This window comes from Mytilus californianus, unplaced genomic scaffold, assembly GCF_021869535.1.
Source record: "Mytilus californianus isolate M0D057914Y unplaced genomic scaffold, xbMytCali1.0.p SCAF_13, whole genome shotgun sequence".
NCBI classification, from domain to species: domain Eukaryota; kingdom Metazoa; phylum Mollusca; class Bivalvia; order Mytilida; family Mytilidae; genus Mytilus; species Mytilus californianus.
In genome coordinates, this window is record NW_026262615.1 from 9,971,786 (window position 1) to 9,991,740 (window position 19,955).

Here is a 19,955-nt window from a genome sequence, read left to right on the forward strand (position 1 = left end):
TATAGCACTTTTATATTAAGGAAAGTAGAGCATTATAGAGGAAGCTCCATTAACACCTGTGTAAACATCTGGTCTATTCAAACAAATCTTGCATTAATTTTACAAAACTATAAAATAGATGAGAAATTCTTCAATATTACTGTACAATGCTTGGTATCAAGTCTTCACAGAAAGAAAACGATTTTAAAACATTTTCTTAATAATCTTCATTCTTTTTCAATACACATGATACAAAAAAACACTCAAATTTTATATTTGGAATATAAATATATTTTAAATTTATACTATATAAAATGAAATATAAAAGTCATCAAAGACACAAACTATGGTTATTGATTTATAACCATACTACCAAAACATAGTACATTCAGTTTCATGCTAAAAAGGGTTGATCTTTTTTTATATTCCATTTAATTTGACAGTTGTTTGAAATTAACCCTCCATTTCATTGCAGAAAAGTTTTTTTGAGTCGTAAACATGTTTCTTGGGTGTTTCAAAGCAATAAAAATATCCTATATTCTACAGGGAAAAAAGGGGGAGATAATTTGATTGGTTAACTTCTGGTGGTGTTTACATTCTTATATGCAATGAAAAGTTATGCTGTATTTTCACTGTAGTACAGGACATTTATTCATGTCAAGTATTTCTTTATTTAAAACATAAATAAATTCTGCATACTTTTTTTGAAATATAACAATCATGACAATTAAACAAAGACTTATAGGGGGAATATAATTTTACTCATGCCAAGTATTTCTTTATTTAAAACAAAGCTAAATCTGCACAATTAAAATAAAAAATGCCAAGTAAAGAGAGACGTACTAGAGGGAAAACAATGGTGGTGTTACCCCCTCAAACCAGGCATCCACTAATGAATTACAACTTTTCTTAGAGTAGCCATAATTTTCTATAAAAGAACTTAGTTTGCTATTTAAAAAAAACATATTACCATTGTTTAGTTAGGGGCATTACTTAAACAAGTAATTTTCAAAATTACCTATACAAGTTATGTTGAAAATGAGGCTGTTTCAAATATTACTTCTATATCATGAATAAGTAACTTCTGTTAATATTATTTTTATAGGTGTCCATTCATACAGGTTTTTCTAGCTTTAACAAATTTTCACAGACATCTGGTTATTTTCCTCATGAAATATACTGGTAAAACTATTTAAATCCTCAACAAGCACTAATTGCTTTTCTGATGCCACACTTCTTGGTCAAAGATTGGCCTCTTGGGGCTATTAAAATATCATTTCCCCTTAAAATCTTAGAGATAGACAGTTATAACTAGATATAGAACCTTTAATTAAGACTTGAAGTTATTTATAATTTGAATCTTAATCAAAAGCAATTACATATATTCCTTAAATAATTGTAAGTACTAAGTTTTTTAAAGTTGTATAAAATAATTTATTAAAGTAATATTTTTGTCATTATTTTTTAAAGTAACCTCTCTATACTCATCTTAAATTGGATAAATACTTAATTTTATTTAATAAAATGATATAAAAATTCTTAAAAACTACATTTAGTCCATGCTTTATTTGACATTTAAAATAACTATTGAGTTATTAAATAATTTTTAAAAACAAAAAATACTTATAAAAGTGACTAAAAAAAATAACTTGTTTAGTATCGCCACCTGACTGTTGTTTGTGTCTTGATATTTTTTATATAAACTATCTTTAAATCATATCATCTAATTATAAAATTTGAGAATTTTTTTATTATAAAAAAAGGAATGATTATTAAATATTAAATATAATAAGAAAATATTTAAATGACTTTTACTTTTTGTGGAGACTTGAGATTTCTTTCCAAGCATTGTTGAAGAATTTCAAATCTATTTTATAGTTTTGTAAAATTCCATGCAAAATGTATTTGAATAGACCAGATGTTTACACAGGTGTTTATGGAGCTTCCTCTATAATGCTTTACTTTCCTTATCATATAAGTGGTGTAGATTTGATTGACATCTTAATGGATCATGACAATTATTGTCACATTAACTGCTGAGAAGAGCCTACTTAAAAAGCTCCGAGCATCCTCCTAGCATGCTCGGAGCTTGCTCATAAGAATAAATCTATGATCCCTAATTTGCATTCATTTTTAAAAGTTCACCTCATAATGAACATGTGTTCTGTGTTTCAACTTATATTCAATTCATAGTTAACTAACTTAAACCAAAACTTTAACTTGAACAGGACAGATGAACATACAAACTGCAAAATGTAATGACCCCTATTATCATAGGTGAAGCATACAAATATGTCACATTCAATACATACATTGGATAATTTTACAGTCAGGAAATGAGAATTGTCATAAATGTAAATAAGTTCCCTTGACCAAACAATACATGGATGTATTTTAATCCTATAAAACTTAACTTGTTCAAACATTGTTGTCAATATTATGGAATTTTATGCAACTGTCATACAAGTGAGAGGTTTAGCTAGCTATAAAACCATGTTTAGTCCACCATTTTCTACGTAAGGAAATGCCTGTACCAAGTCAGGAATATGACAGTTGTTTTCCATTCTTTAGATGTGTTTGAGCTTTTGATTTTGCCATTTGATAAGGGACTTTCCGTTTTGAATTTTCCTTGGAGTTCGCTATTTTTGTTATTTTACTTTTTTCAAAAAGACCTGTGGACCTTTTCCCAAAAAAATCTTACGATTAAAATTGATTGTAAGTTATACTGAAATGATCAGGACTTACAAGCATTTTTTATTGTAAGAATAATTTGTGAAATTAGTTGTTGTTACGTACATACCTTAATCTTTGGATCTTTAGCTATCTGAATCCTTATATCTGGAATTCTACAATGATTTCCGTTGATATCACAAACTTGTACCATCAAGGCTCTGGGTAATTTGTTATCATTGAGTACTGTAACAGGCTAAAACAAAAGTATATAAGAACATGGAATGTTATAAAAAGTAAATGTCCACTAGTTTTCTTTTTATCAGTCTCAATAATGGTTAAAATATGCCTATTTAACTTTTTTGATTCTAGCGTCACTGATGAGTCTATTCTAAGACGAAACGCGCGTCATTTGTACAAAATTTAAATCTTGGTATCTATGATGAGTTTATTTATTCAAGTGTAAAAAGGATCAAGGGGAGATAATAGTATCATTGTGTCAATTTTCGTTCATCTTATGTGATATGGGATGATTGGATATTTGTTCATATGACTCACTGACAAATTGTCCTCAAAATTACAAACACAAGTGTCCAGTACTCTTGTGCAGGTCCCACATGTATTGAACACAATGATATCATTACAAAAATCACCCCTTTTTTTTCAAACTCATTTCAGATGATTTTATATATTTAATTGATTCAAAATTAAAATATTTTCAACCTATCGTGTACAGTTACACACTTATACAAAAATTTAGAATAAACACTAGAAATGTCAAGGTCAAAAGTCATGTGTCAGACCACATACCAATATATTGCAGACTCCTTTATATTTATAGCTACTGAGGAATAAAACTTGTCATTTTTATTATTGAGTTGTTGGGTTGTTACAATCTGTGTATACAAAATATACCTGATTTAGGTCCCAACCAGGTGCTATAAGCTTTGCTGGGGGTCCTGCTGCCACATCTATCTTGACAAAATCTCTGTGCTCTCTCCACTGGACTTTCACATCCTTTACACCCACTGTAACACCTTCAAACTGTATACCTCTTATCACAAATGTTCCCTGCATAATATAAAATACTTTAAATTAAAATATTAATGTGAAAAATGTGACAGGTTGCATTTACAATTTCAGAAATGATTTTCCTTCATAAAATGTTTACAATCGTATTAGTAATATTTGCATTCTTGTGAGTGGTCAAGAATTAATGATAATTAAAAACCAATTGTTCAGAGAACAATTGAAGGTCTTTCCACAGCAATTTTAAAATTTATTGAAAAGAAGCTAGTTCATGTTTACTCAAAGTTAAAATTGGCATCTTATCATCAGTTTCTTCATACTGATGCGATAAATAAGTGGTTTCTATATACTTCTGAGTGAAATAAGGGAGATAATTAGCTACTTCCGGTGAAGTAAATGTCACTTCTGGTCTCATATAATAGTTTCTTTCACACTGAGCTCTTCCTCCATGCATGGAAAATGTCACTAAAAGTACAAATGGAAACTTGAAAATGCAGGTAAAAAATATTCAAAATGAAAAGATAGCTCTTGCTTTTAAGAGTTTGATAAAAAATTTTGGTACTCAAAAATTAGGAACATTCACTAATGATTCCCTGCTATAAGAATTTGGTCAACAGGAAGTTGATCAGTGATGGATATGAAAATACACCAAGCAGTGAATATCATAAAGATTGATACCAAATTTCAGGAATCTGAGATTCATAGATCATGAGAACCTGAGAAAAAATTTGAAACAAAATTGTCAAGAGATAAAAAGTAGAAAAAATATACGAGATCTGGTAGGGCTTCCAATTTGTCCCTTCCTTAGTCAAGAATAATCCAGGATTGAAAAAATCAAAACATGTTTTTTCCCTAACTCAAACAAGACTCATCAGAAAATAGAAATATCTTAACGCCTTGTGTTACATGTAGATTTGCTGTTATTACCAACTCAGACAAACAACACTTTATATAAATTTCTTGTGTCTGCTTTTTTTTGCCTTACCTTCACCAGTAAAGCTTAACCCCAAAATTTGAAAAATCAAGGATGAATGAATACCTGCATACATGAGACAAAAATTATTTGAGATTGGAAAATAAATTCAGTCTTCAACCCTCCAGTATTTGACCACTTGAGCTCATTACCCAGTCTTGCACTACATTCATTAAGGGTAATATTTCATTTCTAATTGAACAAACCTTTGACTGTGTAACTTTAATGATATTAGTGTTAAGTCCTTCACCAGTCACAATAAATTCACTCGTTGTATTCTTTGGCAACTATAAAAAAAGAACAACTTATATCATTAAATATCAATGAGTACGGCCTGTTTAAGTCAGCAAAGCCCACTATATTGATTTTTAAATCACTATTTTAACTTTAGGACAAAAACTGTTAAAATATGGTATGATTGATTAAATTTCCTAAAGACATTGATTGGAGAATGTTTGCAAAGAGAACACAATCACAGTTCAGGCTATGGGTCGTCTCTATCTTGCTGTATTGTATCAATTCTTTGACTCATCAATGAAACCTTCCTGTCATAATTTAAACAAAAAACAATAACCAAAGCATTGCTTTATTGATATTGTATTAAAGTTTAAAAGTTTTGAGATGTTTTTATTATTGCCAAAAATGCGATCGGATAGGTTTTCACAAAAATAAATCTCACATTTTAAATATGATGTCATCAATTGTATGCCTCATTTCCTTAAATCCTACTAATTAATCAGCATAATAAATGCATGCAATTTTTTTTTAATTTAAAGTATATGATTATTTTTCCTGTACATCATCCTAGGTGAAGGGATATGTACTAATTTAACCAGACCACATGGTTATTCTTACATGTATGTCCAAAGTCAGTGGTCATTTTTTGTTATATCTAAATATTTTTGTCTTTAAGGAAATTTGGTACTGATAACTTCTTACAGTTTGGATTATTTTTTGTTCTGAAAACTGAATCATTTCTACTGTTAATTCATTTATATTCATGGATACCAATTTTTGTGGATGGATGAAAAATTGTATTTTCATGAATATTTGTTTTCGAGGATTTGCCAAAGTCTGCATACAAGCCTATAGAAAATGTATACCTCATTGAAAATTTAAATTTGTGGTTTACTTAATCCCTGGAAGTTCATGAAAATTGGTATTCAAATAATAATAAATCCACAGTAACATATACATAAATCTAAATTTGTCTAAATTTAAACATTATTAATTCCTAATGCTTAATCTAATAAACAAAGTAAATCTCACATCTGATATTTCATTCCCGAATCTGTCCTTGACCTTGACATGTATCTCTGATGCCAATACTTCACCAATCTTGACCACATTGAATCCCTCACATTTACATTTGATTTGGTTTGGTTCAGCAGGTTTGCCACTAACGATGAAGTTGAAGTCCACACCTGACCCATCCTGTATGGATATCTGACAATATTTGACATCTGATGTGATGGCCGGAACCCTTATATCTGGTAGTAGACCTTGTATCACTTTCTCCTTAGGGGTCTTTGGGGTCCAGTTTACCTAGAGAATAGATGATTGTAGGATCACTGAATATGTCTCACGCCCACAATTTGGACATAAATTTGTCAAGAGTTCTGTGGAACTCTATGTCTCGTCTGAAATTGCTACTGTCAGTGTAAAAGTGCAATGTCGACTGTAAAAAGTGATTAGATTTATCAGTAATATAGAACCCTGTGTCTCACCTGCAATTGCTACTGTCAGTGTAAAAGTGCAATGTCGACTGTAAAAAGTGATTAGATTTATCAGTAATATAGAACCCTGTGTCTCGCCTGCAATTGCTACTGTCAGTGTAAAAGTGCAATGTTGACTGTAAAAAGTGATTAGATTTATCAGTAATATAGAACCCTGTGTCTCGCCTGCAATTGCTACTGTCAGTGTAAAAGTGCAATGTCGATTGTAAAAAGCGATTAGATTTATCAGTAATATAGAACTCTGTGTCTCGCCTGCAACTGCTACTGTCATAGATTTATCAGCAATTTTAAAGAATTTTAAAAAATATAAATTTTTTTAGATGCTATTTCTTGATCTTAGACATTAGCTTTTGTCCAAATTTCATAACAAACCATGAAGGTTTAAAAATGTATTATGTCAAAAACGTTTCATTCCAGACTGTCTGTAAATAGTGACTGCAAAAAACCAGATCCATCTTACAGTTAAATACAGAATAAAAAATAATTTCAAAATTTGCTTCAAAAATTATCTCTTAATTATAAAAAGCTTCTGTCAAAGTTTCATAAAATTCTATGAAAGTTTGAGAAAGTAACTGAAGTGTAACAAACTTTAAGCCCAGACTGTATCTTATATCTACTTGTAAACTGTAAAAAAACTAGGTCTATTTATCCATAAAATATGGAACAAGAGGCTCTCAAGAGCCTGAATCGCTCACCTGTAATTTTTTGCTTAAATCTTTCATCAATGATTATTTTTGCTTTTCAATATATATTAATGAATGGCGTAAAACTTCCATTGAAATGTTCTTTGTATCTGTCATATTTTCTTCAAAATCAAAGAAATGCATTTTACCCCTTTGTTTCATTTTAGCCATAGTGGCTATGTTTTTTGACGTACAAGAAAATAAAATACAAAATTTATACTAGATACTCTGAAACTCATTCAGCTCAAGCTTGGCTGAAATTGATTCAGCAGTTTCAAAGGAGAAGATTTTTCAAAGTAAGCAAACTAAATGAACAAATTGTGAAAAATTGATTTTAAAGGGCAATAACTCCTTAAGGTATAAACCACTAATTCATAGCCCCATTGCTTTCTATGTTAAATTCTGCAATTTCAAGCATTAATGGCTACTTTGTCTTAAGTTCAAATAAAGTGGCAGTTATTTCATGTCAAAACTGTACCTTATCCTGTCTTGTGGTGAAAAAATCAGCATACCTTTAATTGCATTTGAGAGCATACTGGTTCCCGGAAGTTTGATAGTACAAAAACAGGAACTTCTGATATGAACAACAGGCCAAATGAGCCCTCCTATTAAAATTTCATATACTTCTTTATTATTCAAATAAAACTTTCAACAAGGGTTCTACAGTGATCCCAAGTCCCCAAGCTTTCATTTGATACTAAAACTACCCAAATATTCCCACTATTGACAAGGACACAGCTATGCGTAGGAACTATTTTGTTTAAAATATGTACTACTTTCTTGTATGTTCTTTCTGACCGGGCCTGAATTAGTGGTTCTATACCTTAAGGGCACAATTGACAATTTTGGTCATACGAACTTATTTGTAGATCTTACTTTGCTGAACATTTTTGCTGTTTACAGTTTATCTTTATCATTAATAATATTCAAGATGATAACCAAAATCTGCAAAATTTCCTTAAAATTACCAATTAAGTGGCAGCAATCCAACAATGGGTTGTTAGATTCATCTGAAAATTTCATGGCTGATAAAACGTCACCTAATGAACACTTTAACCCCATGTCAGATTTGCTCTAAATGCTTTGGTTTTTGAGATATAAGCCAAAAACTGCATTTTACCCCTATGTTCTATTTTTAGCCATGGCAGCCATGTTATTTGACGAAACAGTAAATAAAACACAAACTTTATTTTAGATACCCTAAGCATCATTCAGCTTAAGTTTGGTTGGAATTGGTTCAGTAGTTTCAGAGGAGAAGATGTTTGAAATAGTTTACACCAGACGGACGGCGGACGCCAAGTGATGGCAAAAGCTCACAGTTCCTTCGGAACAGTGAGCTAATAATGGAAATAACTTTTTTTCAAAATTTTGCTATCTTTTGATCATGAACAAGTTTCTGTCAAAGTAAAGTAAAAACCCAAGACAGTATAAGAAAGTTATTAATGTTAACAGATTGAATGTAAATGTTGACACCACCAGCAAAGTAAACAGATGTAGTGTATATCAATATTCTATAAATTTAGTTCTGGACAGTTTAAATTACACATTGTCTACTAAGGGTCAAACAAGATCTCAATGTTTTATTTTCGAAGGTTTTTTCCCTCATTCTGATGTGCTTAAAGATCAAATTAAGGATGATCGCTCCTCTGTTTCAAAATAACAAGCTTTTTAAAAGACTGTTATAAATTGATAATTTATAAATAACGGAACTTGAAAAGCAGAAAAAAATATAGGTCCATGTCCTTGTTTTTAAGATATAATCAGTTGAAAATTTGGCGGGAAAATAATCTCTCTAGATTTTTCATACATTTAACATTAGTCACATTTTTTCTTTCAAAAACTATAAAAAAATATCAAGGATTTTATAAGATTTTGAAAAAAAGTCTTTTTAAACTATATAAAATAAAATTATGAAAAGAAAAGAAGATGTTAGTGGGCAAATTTTTTATTGGCATTACATGGAAAAAACCAGAGGATTCCGAATATCTGACAAAAAGTCAAAAACAAGAGTAGTGAACATCCTTAAAGTGAAGGATTAATTTTGAGATTTTTATCTTTATCCTGGTAGCAGCAATAACAAACCATTCAAAATATCTAACTTTACATAGTATATAAAATTGAGAATGGAAATGGGGAATGTGTCAAAGAGACAACAACCCCATCAAAGAGCAGAAAACAGCCAAAGGCCACCAATGTGTCTTCAACACAGTGAGAAAATCCTGCACCCTGAGGCGGGCTTCAGCTGGCCCCTAAACAAAGATGTGTACTAGTTCAGTGAAAATGGACGTCATACTAAACTCCAAAACAAATAAATGAACTAAAATTAAAAAACATACCAGACTAACAAAGGCCAGAGGCTCCTGACTTGGGACAGGCTCAAAAATGCGGCAGGGTTAAACATGTTTTGTGATATCTCAACCCTCTAGCCAATGTAGAATAAACAAACAAACAGCAATACATACAGTTATACTATACATGTATAGTAAATTATTCATCTTGAAGTTTTACTTACTTTAATTTTTGCAGCAATGGAGTCATCAATTTCAACCTTTCTTCCAGCTTCATCCGTCAGAGAAAAACCTGAAATATAAAATAGGTGTTTGAAACAATACTATATTAAACAAAACAATATGTAAATATAACATAGTTGTTTGAAACAATATTATACTTATATATGTATGAGTTAAGACCTTTTCCACTGATTTTATAGTTTGTTCTTGTGTTGTACTATAACACCACTGTATTTGTTTTCGTAAATTGCTTTATTATAAATCAGGCTATTAGTTTTCTAAATTGAATTGTTTCTTATTTTTCATGTCGGAGCCTTTTATAGCTGACTATACGGCATGGGTTTTTCTCATTGTTGAAGGCCATACAGTTGCCTATAATTGCTTACATCCACTCCATCTGAACTTTGGTGGATAGCTCTCTCATATCACATTTCCTTATCTTTATAAAAACAAGAATATGTTAATATAATAAGAGATGTTTGAAACAATATTATACTAAAGACAAGAATATGTAAATTTAATACAGATGTTTGAAACAATATCATAATAAAAACAAAAATATGTACATAAAAATAAGGAGATGTGGTGTGATTTGCAATGAAACAACTATCCATCAGAGATGAAATGATGTAGATGTTGGCAACTATATGTCACTGTAGTTTTTAGCCATTTGTTTTGGTATAATGTTTTGATGGTAGTTTTTGATAATCTCTGTTAATTCAATATAAATAAGAAGATAAGGTATGAATGCCAATGAGACAACTCTCCATCCAAGTCACAATGTATAAAAAGTTCATATTATATCTTGTGACTGCTGATGCTGGCCTCATGCACTTAAAGTCTAAATCATCTGTTCAAATACAATAGTGATTGTAACCCTTGTCTATAGTCTGTGTTAATCAGTACTTTTCAAGGTCCATATATCTTGTAACTGTTATTCCTGGCTGAATGCACTCAGTCTAAATCATCTGTTCAAATACAATAGTGATTGTAACCCTTGGCTATAGGAAAAACCATCATCACCCATTAAAGGAATACATTAACTATCTATACTCACTTAATCCCTGTATCACCTGTCCAGCGATTGCAGTGATTGTCTCCCCTTCTTTCATTGCCACCGTTTTCCCATTGTCTTTCAAGTGATGGACGTCTATACTAGATACTCTTCCACTCGGCAAGACCCTTACTTTTCTTTCCACAGCTTTAACATCTTTATATCCCTGTAATAAATACACGTAGTATTGTCAACGTATATTTGTTCCTAATAATATTTGTTCCTGAGGGAAACAATATTATAATAATATTTGTCCTGTGGAAATTCGGTCATGGAATACTTCTTCCAACTGTATTACATTTGTTCCACTGATATTAGGAACTTATATTATATGTTGATGAGTATAACAAATGTTCCTAGTATGCTGAAGTTTAAAGTTTACACCTGAGTGATTATTATCTAAATCAAAACAGTTTTTAAATGCTGATTATATGATTACTATGTAAATAGAAAAGTGTTAGTGAGTTAGATATATTCACCTGTACACAACACCTGAATGTATAAACATGGAGGCTGATGAGTATGAGAAAATATTTATATTCTTAAATGATGGAACTTATGTTGAAGGTAAGTAAATATTTTAACAAGTTATGCTGTGAAATATAAATGTTAATTCTAATGATACAAATATCATTTAAATGTAAAATTTGCATGCCAGTTATTGTGGATAATTTGAAATGATTATTTAATGTCTACAACATTAGGAACAATTATTTCCCATATTCACAATACATGTTCTTTTACCAGTATTATTTCTACTATAGTATATCAGAATAATAATTGTAAATACCAATTTACCATTCCGGCATTCGTTATAGATAGAACATAATAATATTTATGCGTCGGAAAAGATATTACATAATACTTTTTCCAATCGGAATAAATATAACATAATACTTTTTTCGATTGGAATAAATATTACATAATACTTTTTCAAATCAAAAATAAATATTACATAATACTTTTGCCAATCGGAATAAATATTACATAATACTTTTTCCGAATAAATATTACTTATTTGTATATATGTTAATAAAGCAATTTAACCGTAATTTCTGATTACTTTCATTTTAATGAATGATATGTCAAATTGTCAAAATGATCATAGTAAAAATGTTATACCAGTCTTAAAATTTCCACCATAATATTTATTCCAAAGATAATTTACTATGTAATAAAACTTACTATTGGAATTTATTTTATGTGATAAAAATTCTGAGGCATCGGTCCTTTTATTATGCTTATTGAATATTTTCCACCATAATATTTATTCCAAAGATAATTTATTATGTAATAAAACTTTCTATTGGAATTTATTTTATGTGATAAAAATTCCGAGGCATCGGTCCTTTTATTATGCTTTTTGAATAATTTCCACCATAATATTTATTCCAAAGATAATTTATTATGTAATAAAACTTCCTATTGGAATTTATTTTATGTGATAAAAATTCCGAGGCATCGGTCCTTTTATTATGCTTATGGAATAAATATCACATAACATTTATTCCAATTGGAACTTTTGTTACATAATAAATTATCTTTGGAATAAATATTATGGTGGAACTTATATTCTGTGACAGTATGACTGCCAATGAGTCAACTATCCGCCAAAGACTTCGTCGTTTTAGTAAAGGATTGTGGGTAATTTCATTGTCCATACCACAAAATGAAAACAATTTTACGTCCAGTGTTGGTCACATTATAAGCCAATTACAGCGTTTTGGTGTAGGCTTTTGAAAATATTACCCAGGATGCATTAGATTCTGAAGGTGAATTAGATCATCCTAGAGCCTGCCTTCAATAAAAACCAAAACTCATACCAGTATAGTCGAAACTTCTAGGTAAGTTAAGTATTTTTTTTTTGTTTGATATAATCATGCCATAGGTAAAAGGACATGTTGGTTGATCGACAAAATAAAATAAAAATTTCAACCCTAAGAAACATTTCTGTGTCTCAGGGTTTCAAAATGAAGAGATAATACAAAAATGCTTCTAAAAAATTAATTAATTTCACCATCATTGTAAAGTGTAAAGTCCAATGTATATGGTTTGAAAAATCAACGCTTTTAAAGAAATCTTTGCCAAAAATAGTTTTATTTAACTTTTTCACATGTATTTTCATCAACTTTTTTAATCTTGAAACATTAAACTTAATAATCAGGGCCATTTACGTCCTTACCAAACTTACTCCTATATACAGGAAAGAATGTCAACATCCAAAAATCAGGCAAACTCCTGAAAACTTACTTGTAGTTCAATCTTGGCTGTTAGTATCTGAAAATCTTTAAGTTTCTTCAAAGATATCGGTTCTCCTGTCAGCTTTCCAAATCCTGCTGCAGAACAGTCTAAAGAGTAGCTAGGTAGTCCACTGACACCTGAGAACTAAAAATGTTATACAGATTGAAACAAGTGAAACTGCGAGCTACTGCTCACTGATGATACCCCGCGGCAAGTGGATAATTTTAATAGTGTAAAAATATGTCCCCCACTACAAGTGGATAATTTTAATAGTGTAAAAATATGTAAGTATTCGGTAAACAGGAAGTTGTTGAGTGATGAATCTGAAAATGCATCACACGGTATAGCCGACTTATATAAACCCTGAAACCAAATTTCAGAAATCCTTATGATGTAGTTCCTGAGAAAGATGCAACGAAAAATATTCATGGGACAGACGGACGGATGGATGGATGGATGGACGGAAAAAGGTAAAACAGTATACCCCACTTTTTTAAAGCGGGGGTATAATTATATATATAATGCTTGGTACTTACTGAACACCTGAGAAGTAAAATTTTGTTTATACAGATGGAAATATTAATATAACTAGAGGATCTAAAGAGCCTTTGTCGCTCACCTAGGTCTATGTGCATCTTCAACAATGGACACTCTCCAACATTTTGGACTAGAATAGAAGTCACAACAAAAATCTCTTGTATTGCTGATCCTTTTTCCATTTACAGTTTCTACCTTCTTTTGTTTTTGTCTAAAACATAACTAGAGGATCTACAGAGCCTGTGTCCCTGACCTTGGTCTATGTGTATATTCAAGAAAGGACACTCTCCGAGGGTGTGCTCGGTTGGCAAGTTCCAGACGATCGGAATGGATGGAATCAACCAGAAGTTCAATAAAACAAAACAGAACTGTGTTCTGAACGCGTTCCAAGTGTGCCGAAAAAATATAAGGTGCAGACAGAATTCAAAATGGCAGAGAAGGGAACTGAAAGATAGATACAATAATCTTTAGCTTTCAGTGAAATAAAAACTGAAAATTGATAATCAGTTCAATCAAGGGTTTGTTTAGTAAGACTATACAAATCATTGGTTTAATATATATCAACGTATTTGATCATATAAGCATTACTTTAAGGGAAATATGCAATAAAACTTTCTTTTTCTCAGACTAACACTTTAGAGTGGCCGTTAGATGTCTTTTTTTCGTAAAATGATAATTACATCGACTTTGAAGTCAAAAATTTTTATTTGGACACTAAGAAATGTCATGTTTTGTTCGGAAAAGGCCAATAGATGCAGCTTTCGGAAAAGTGAAGTTGGTTGAAATTAAGTCTTGCCACTTGAAAATGCGAATTATTTATTATTATTTCGAATATATTGTTATAGCTTAAGTAAAATAAAATAAAAGAGTAAGCAAAAAAATAAAAATAAAAAAAATCTACAATTCATAGGCTGAGTTGTTCACCTTATTTTTTTTATATAAATTATGGTAGGCCGAGTTTGTTATGGTCAGAGTTTGCTATAGGCCGAGTTTGTTTTAGGCAGAGTTCACAAGCAGTGAGATACATCTAGTTTCCAATTCGTTCTATTGGCATCTGGATTCGGAACAGGCAAAACATGTTCAGAACAGGCCAACCGAGCACACCCCAACATTGTAGACGAGAATAGAATTCATGACAAAAATCTGTTTTGTTGATCTTAGATTGCTGATCATTTAGTCTGTTTTGTTGATCTTGGATTGCTAATCATTTAGTCTGTTTAGTTTCACTCTATCTTCTTTAGTTTTTGCTCAAAACACAAAAGAGGGTAAAAAATTCCTCAATTAAGGGCAATCACTCCTATAAAGAGTGACAGTCAAGAGTCCAATAACTATATCGGCAAAATTTGACTTGTTAGTAGATCTCGCCTTGCTGATAATTTTTGTGATTTTTAACTGTCTATTTATCTATTATAATTTTTATCATATAAGGCAAAACGCAAAAAAAATGATAACAATCGTCATTAAAGAGCAATTACTCTAATAAGGAGTCGACTGACAGTTTCGACCATGAAACTTATTTGTAGAACTTGTTTTGCTGATCATTTTTGCAATTTAAAGTTTCTCCCTATCTACATGTATTATAGTTTTCAAGATAACAGGCAAAAATGAAAAAATTTGGTAAAATTTGTGATTTAAGGGTAATAACTCCTATAAGAAGTTGTCTGACAGTTTTGAAATATGTGAACAATTGGTAGAGCTCAACATTCTGAACATTTTTGCTCTGTCAGATTTTCTCTATTCATAACGGTTTTCAAAATAATAGACAAAACCTGCATTTTACATTGTTTTACCCCTGTGTTCTATTTTTAGCCATGTCAGACATCTTGGTTGGCAGGCGGGGGTCATCAGACACATTTTTTAAACTAGATACCCCAATGATGATTGTGGCTAAGTTTGGATAAATTGGCCAAGTAGTTTCAGAGGAGAAGATTTTTGTAAAAGTTAATGACAACGACGGAGACAGACGCCAAGTAATGAGAAAAGCCTACTTGGTCCGAAGCTAAAAAGGACCAAAAAAAATTGTCATTTTTGGGCAATCACTCCTAAGAGTCTACTTATCATTTCAGTAAAATTTGACTTATTTGTAGATCTTGTCTTGCTGATCTTTTTCCTTTTTAAAGTGTCTATCTCTCTTATGGTTTCAAGATAATAGGCAAAAACACAAAAAATTGGAATAAGTTGATTAGAGCAAGAACTCCAATAAGGAGTTGACTGATGATTTTAGCCACTTTGACCTATTTATAGATATTATCTTGCTGATCATTTTTGCTATAAAGTGTCTAACTATCTATTATAGTTTTCAAGATAATAGGTAAAAACACTAATCAAAGAGCTGAATGCTCTAAGTAAAAATGACGCCATTGTCTCTCATATTGGGATATTTGTGATGCAAGTCTTGATTTTTACTTAATTTACCTATTGAATGAGTTTATATTAGATGAACCTTAAAGGTGGATTATCAGATTATTGGTCACAGGAATATTAAAGTGATTGTTGACTTTTCAAATATAAAAATATGCACAAAGAAGGAAATATATCTGATTCCTTGTGAAAATTAAAAGATAGAACACTGTAGTTAATTGATTTGGTAATTTAATTTCAAGAATGACAACATGTATGATCTGTTACCATAAGTGTAAAATTTATCCATTAGCTACTGTTTATTATGTTTATGGTTGAACTGTATCTTTGAACTTTGTCAATCAGTCATGATTTACTTCTTAAGCTGTGTAAGAACCTTCTTGTAATTGAAAATTGGTCTGCCATGATCACGATTTCTAGCCATTCTGAGTTCCTAACAAGTTCAAAATTTAGCACATTTGCAGTTTACAATACCCAAAGATCAGGAGAAACAACGATTTAGATTGGCTGATCAAAGTTGTCTCCCTTGGGAAAAGTATGAGGAAAGTTCGAATATTGGGAATAATCATTATTTTTGTGTAGAATTTTACAAAATCGTGTTTTAGAGGTTTTTACACGATCACAATCTTGCAATCGTGACAAGGGGTCAAAATCGAGTATTTCACGCCTGAATCATGCAAGTTGGCAGGTCAGGTTAAGAAATTAAAAAGAATGAAAATTCTGTATAGTACATTAAGTATGTAAAATACGGAACCGAGTTCGGAATGCGGGTTGGAAGTCTGGTCAATGGTAAAAGAAAAATTGACTGCGTCATTTTCTAAAAATGGGTAAAAATCGTCATTAAAGAGCATTAACTCCAATAAGGAATCAACTGACCATTTCTGCCAATAGACTTATTTGTAGTTGTTGTCTTGTTGGACATTTTTGCTTACCTAAGTTTTTATCTATCTATTATAGTTTTTAAAATATTAGGCTAAGGACACAAGAAAATGCAAAAAAATAATTATCAAAGGGCAATAACTCCAATAAGGAGTCGCCTGGTATGCAGACTTATTTGTAGATGTTTTCTTCCTGAGATCACAAAAGTGCTAGATAATTCAATGAACATTTGGTCCAGTCGATAATCATTATTTACTGATCTAAACATCACTGGACAATAACTAATACACTACCTTACAAGTACAGATAAGTTTCCCGTCATTTGTGATGTTCCCAGAGTTGTCATGAACTTCCAAGTTGAAAGCTACAGCGTTACCATTTTCTATTTCCACTTCTTTGTCATGTGGTACAACTAACAAAGAAGGTGATCCTGCAAAATAAAAAAATTCAAATGATTACATTCTGTTAGTCAAACATCCTTGACCCTCCTGTCTTGGCTTAACTGTAACCCAGACCACAACTCAATTGGGCCAAATTTAAAATTAGAATTGTTTGATGTTGTCTACCTACCCACCTAAAAAGCAGCCTACCAGAAAAATTTTATGACACAAATCATTTCAAATTTTTTTTTAAAGATTTTTTCCTGCTCTGACATCGTTTTTCTTGTCTAAAACATGTAACTTATGTTGTTGGCCAAAAAAATTTTTCCCTAATTATCTACCCAACCTTACAAGGTTATGCCAAACAATCAGCTACATTTGAGAACAAGAAGATTAATTGATTGGTTGCTTAACATCATGTTGTAGGGTATGAATGAATCTTTCATTGTTGAAGACCCTACATCAACTGTCAAGATGAAGGACAGGAATAAAAGCCCTGTACATTGATAATTTTCTATGTTTTCTATGTATTGTGTGCGATTTTGTCCCATGTACATTTACTCCATATCCTTTTATTTTCTATCAAGTGGAAAATATTGAGAACAAATAGAGAATAATGGCAAAAGACCTATTACAAAAATAGAGCATTTAAAAAATATCTCAAATTGTAACGAGTGAAAATTCCAAAAGCTCAATGTGACATGGATCAACTGGTCTTTTGTAGGTAGTTGTCTCATCGGCAATCATACCACATCTCCTTGGTCTTTTGTGGGTAGTTGTCTCATTGGCAATCATACCACATCTCCTTGGTCTTTTGTGGGTAGTTGTCTCATTGGCAATCATACCACATCTCCTTGGTCTTTTGTGGGTAGTTGTCTCATTGGCAATCATACCACATCTCCTTGGTTTTTTGTGGGTAGTTGTCTCATTGGCAATCATACCACATCTCCTTGGTCTTTTGTGGATAGTTGTCTCATTGGCAATCATACCACATCTCCTTGGTCTTTTGTGGGAAGTTGTCTCATTGGCAATCATACCACATCTCCTTGGTCTTTTGTGGATAGTTGTCTCATTGACAATCATATCACATCTCCTTGGTCTTTGGTGGGTAGTTGTCTCATTGGCAATCATACCACATCTCCTTGGTCTTTTGTGGGTAGTTGTCTCATTGGCAATCATACCACATCTCCTTGGTCTTTTGTGGATAGTTGTCTCATTGGCAATCATACCACATCTTCTTATTTCTATACTCTTATACATTATAACAAATCTTCCTGGTACAAATCTAATGTATGTCGTAGTTCTATTTATTAAATTTATATGATAGAAATATGATGTGTTCTGTCTATTAAATATACCTGGTAAAAATCTTATCTTGAGTGTCTGAGATGCTTCTTCCAGCTGCCTGATCTTTACTGTTAAATTGAAACTCTGAAAAAACAAATGAGATCTTCAATTTTCTTATTCTTCTCAAGTTAAGTAACATACACAATGATATTTTTTTAACTAGTTGTGAATTTTGTAATATGTTCTTACTAGAATAAACTGTTCTGTAATGAAGGATTATATCACATATACTATGGCAACTATAAGTAATAGTGGTTGCCATTATTTTTTGTTTGTCTCTGTACAACAAACTGTGTTATAACTGTAACCTGGAATATATTCACTAAACAGTTCTATCACAACTTTTGAAATAAACAAAACACTGTGCATTCTATACATCCTATCCTTGAACATTTCAAAAAATTAATAATATATAAAATATATACTGAGACATTCAAGATGCAAAATGTTTGTGTATAACCATATTTTTCAAGAAAATTACAAAAATTGAAATGTTGCATGAATCTAGTATCTGTTCTGAAAATATCAATGATGTCATTGTTAAAATAATATTTAAAATTGGAGTTATCTTCCTTTGACCATAATTGTAATTGAACCAACTACTATTATATCCACAAATCGTAGTATTGCCTTCCAATGCTTAAAATACAAAGCAACGTTTCATTTTAAGTACCAACAGCAAAATGGATGTAATCTTTACCCTCAATGCTCACAAGCACTTTGATTTTCATTATACTTACTATCAGTGATCACTACTTATATTTACATGTATAATAAAACTAATATGACTGACTGATCACAAACATGGACAGGCTACGTTATATAAGTGTTGTGTTTTCTTTGAAATTTAAAAATGAGTTGATAACAAACCTTCCCAGATCTTTCTCCTACGTTGCCCTTAGCAACACAACCATTGATGAGTAGGTTATTCCCCTTAACTTTTGTTGACTGGTAGCTTATATCTATTTCACTAAAAGTAAACCAGTGAATCAATATTAAAACTTTTCTTCTCAACATGCACTGCAAAAGCAAACAAATGGGTTGGATGTACAATTAGACAACAATCCTAGGCAAAACAAAATAATAACTGAAAATATAACATAAAAATATAAAAGGAAAGTATATTTATACTTGTTTTAATCTTTTTAGTTGCTGGTAGATCCAGGTTACTGTTCTTCTAAAAATAAGAAGATGTGGTATAATTGCCAATGAGAAATCTCTCCACTAGAGACCAAATGACATAGAAGTTAACAATTATAGGTCACTATACAGCCTTTATTTTGAGAGTAATCTTGAGAGACCTATAAAGTATAGTAACTTGTGTGTTGCCTGTCCTCTCCAATTAATATAAGCAGAAACATGTTTGGAACAGAAAACCCCAAAATCACAAATCAAAAATAAAATGTTTGGTTGAATTTTGGAAAGCTGTTTTCAAGGAGTTGCATAATTATCAAAGTGTGATGCAAATGATGGCGAGCAAAGTGATCCCTATGGGTCACCCTAACTAGACACTGTCCGGCAACACAATAAATAAAACCCGTTTGCTTTTGAGAGAAAGTCAAGGTCACTGCTAAAC

The 19,955-nt window shown here is 31.2% G+C and overlaps 1 protein-coding gene across 1 annotated transcript in view; it reads right to left on the reverse strand.

The window, feature by feature from the left end:
- Nucleotides 1–19,955, reverse strand: part of LOC127723140 (structural maintenance of chromosomes flexible hinge domain-containing protein 1-like) — a 121,136-nt gene that overhangs the window by 42,980 nt on the left and 58,201 nt on the right. The window contains exons 22-31 of the mRNA XM_052229641.1: nt 19,250–19,349; nt 18,391–18,463; nt 16,946–17,082; nt 12,885–13,019; nt 10,638–10,800; nt 9,583–9,650; nt 5,921–6,196; nt 4,858–4,938; nt 3,565–3,720; nt 2,780–2,905 (exon numbers count right to left, since the gene is read on the reverse strand). Coding sequence (XP_052085601.1) covers nt 2,780–2,905; nt 3,565–3,720; nt 4,858–4,938; nt 5,921–6,196; nt 9,583–9,650; nt 10,638–10,800; nt 12,885–13,019; nt 16,946–17,082; nt 18,391–18,463; nt 19,250–19,349 — 1,315 coding nt within the window. The remainder of the gene's footprint in view (nt 1–2,779; nt 2,906–3,564; nt 3,721–4,857; nt 4,939–5,920; nt 6,197–9,582; nt 9,651–10,637; nt 10,801–12,884; nt 13,020–16,945; nt 17,083–18,390; nt 18,464–19,249; nt 19,350–19,955) is intronic.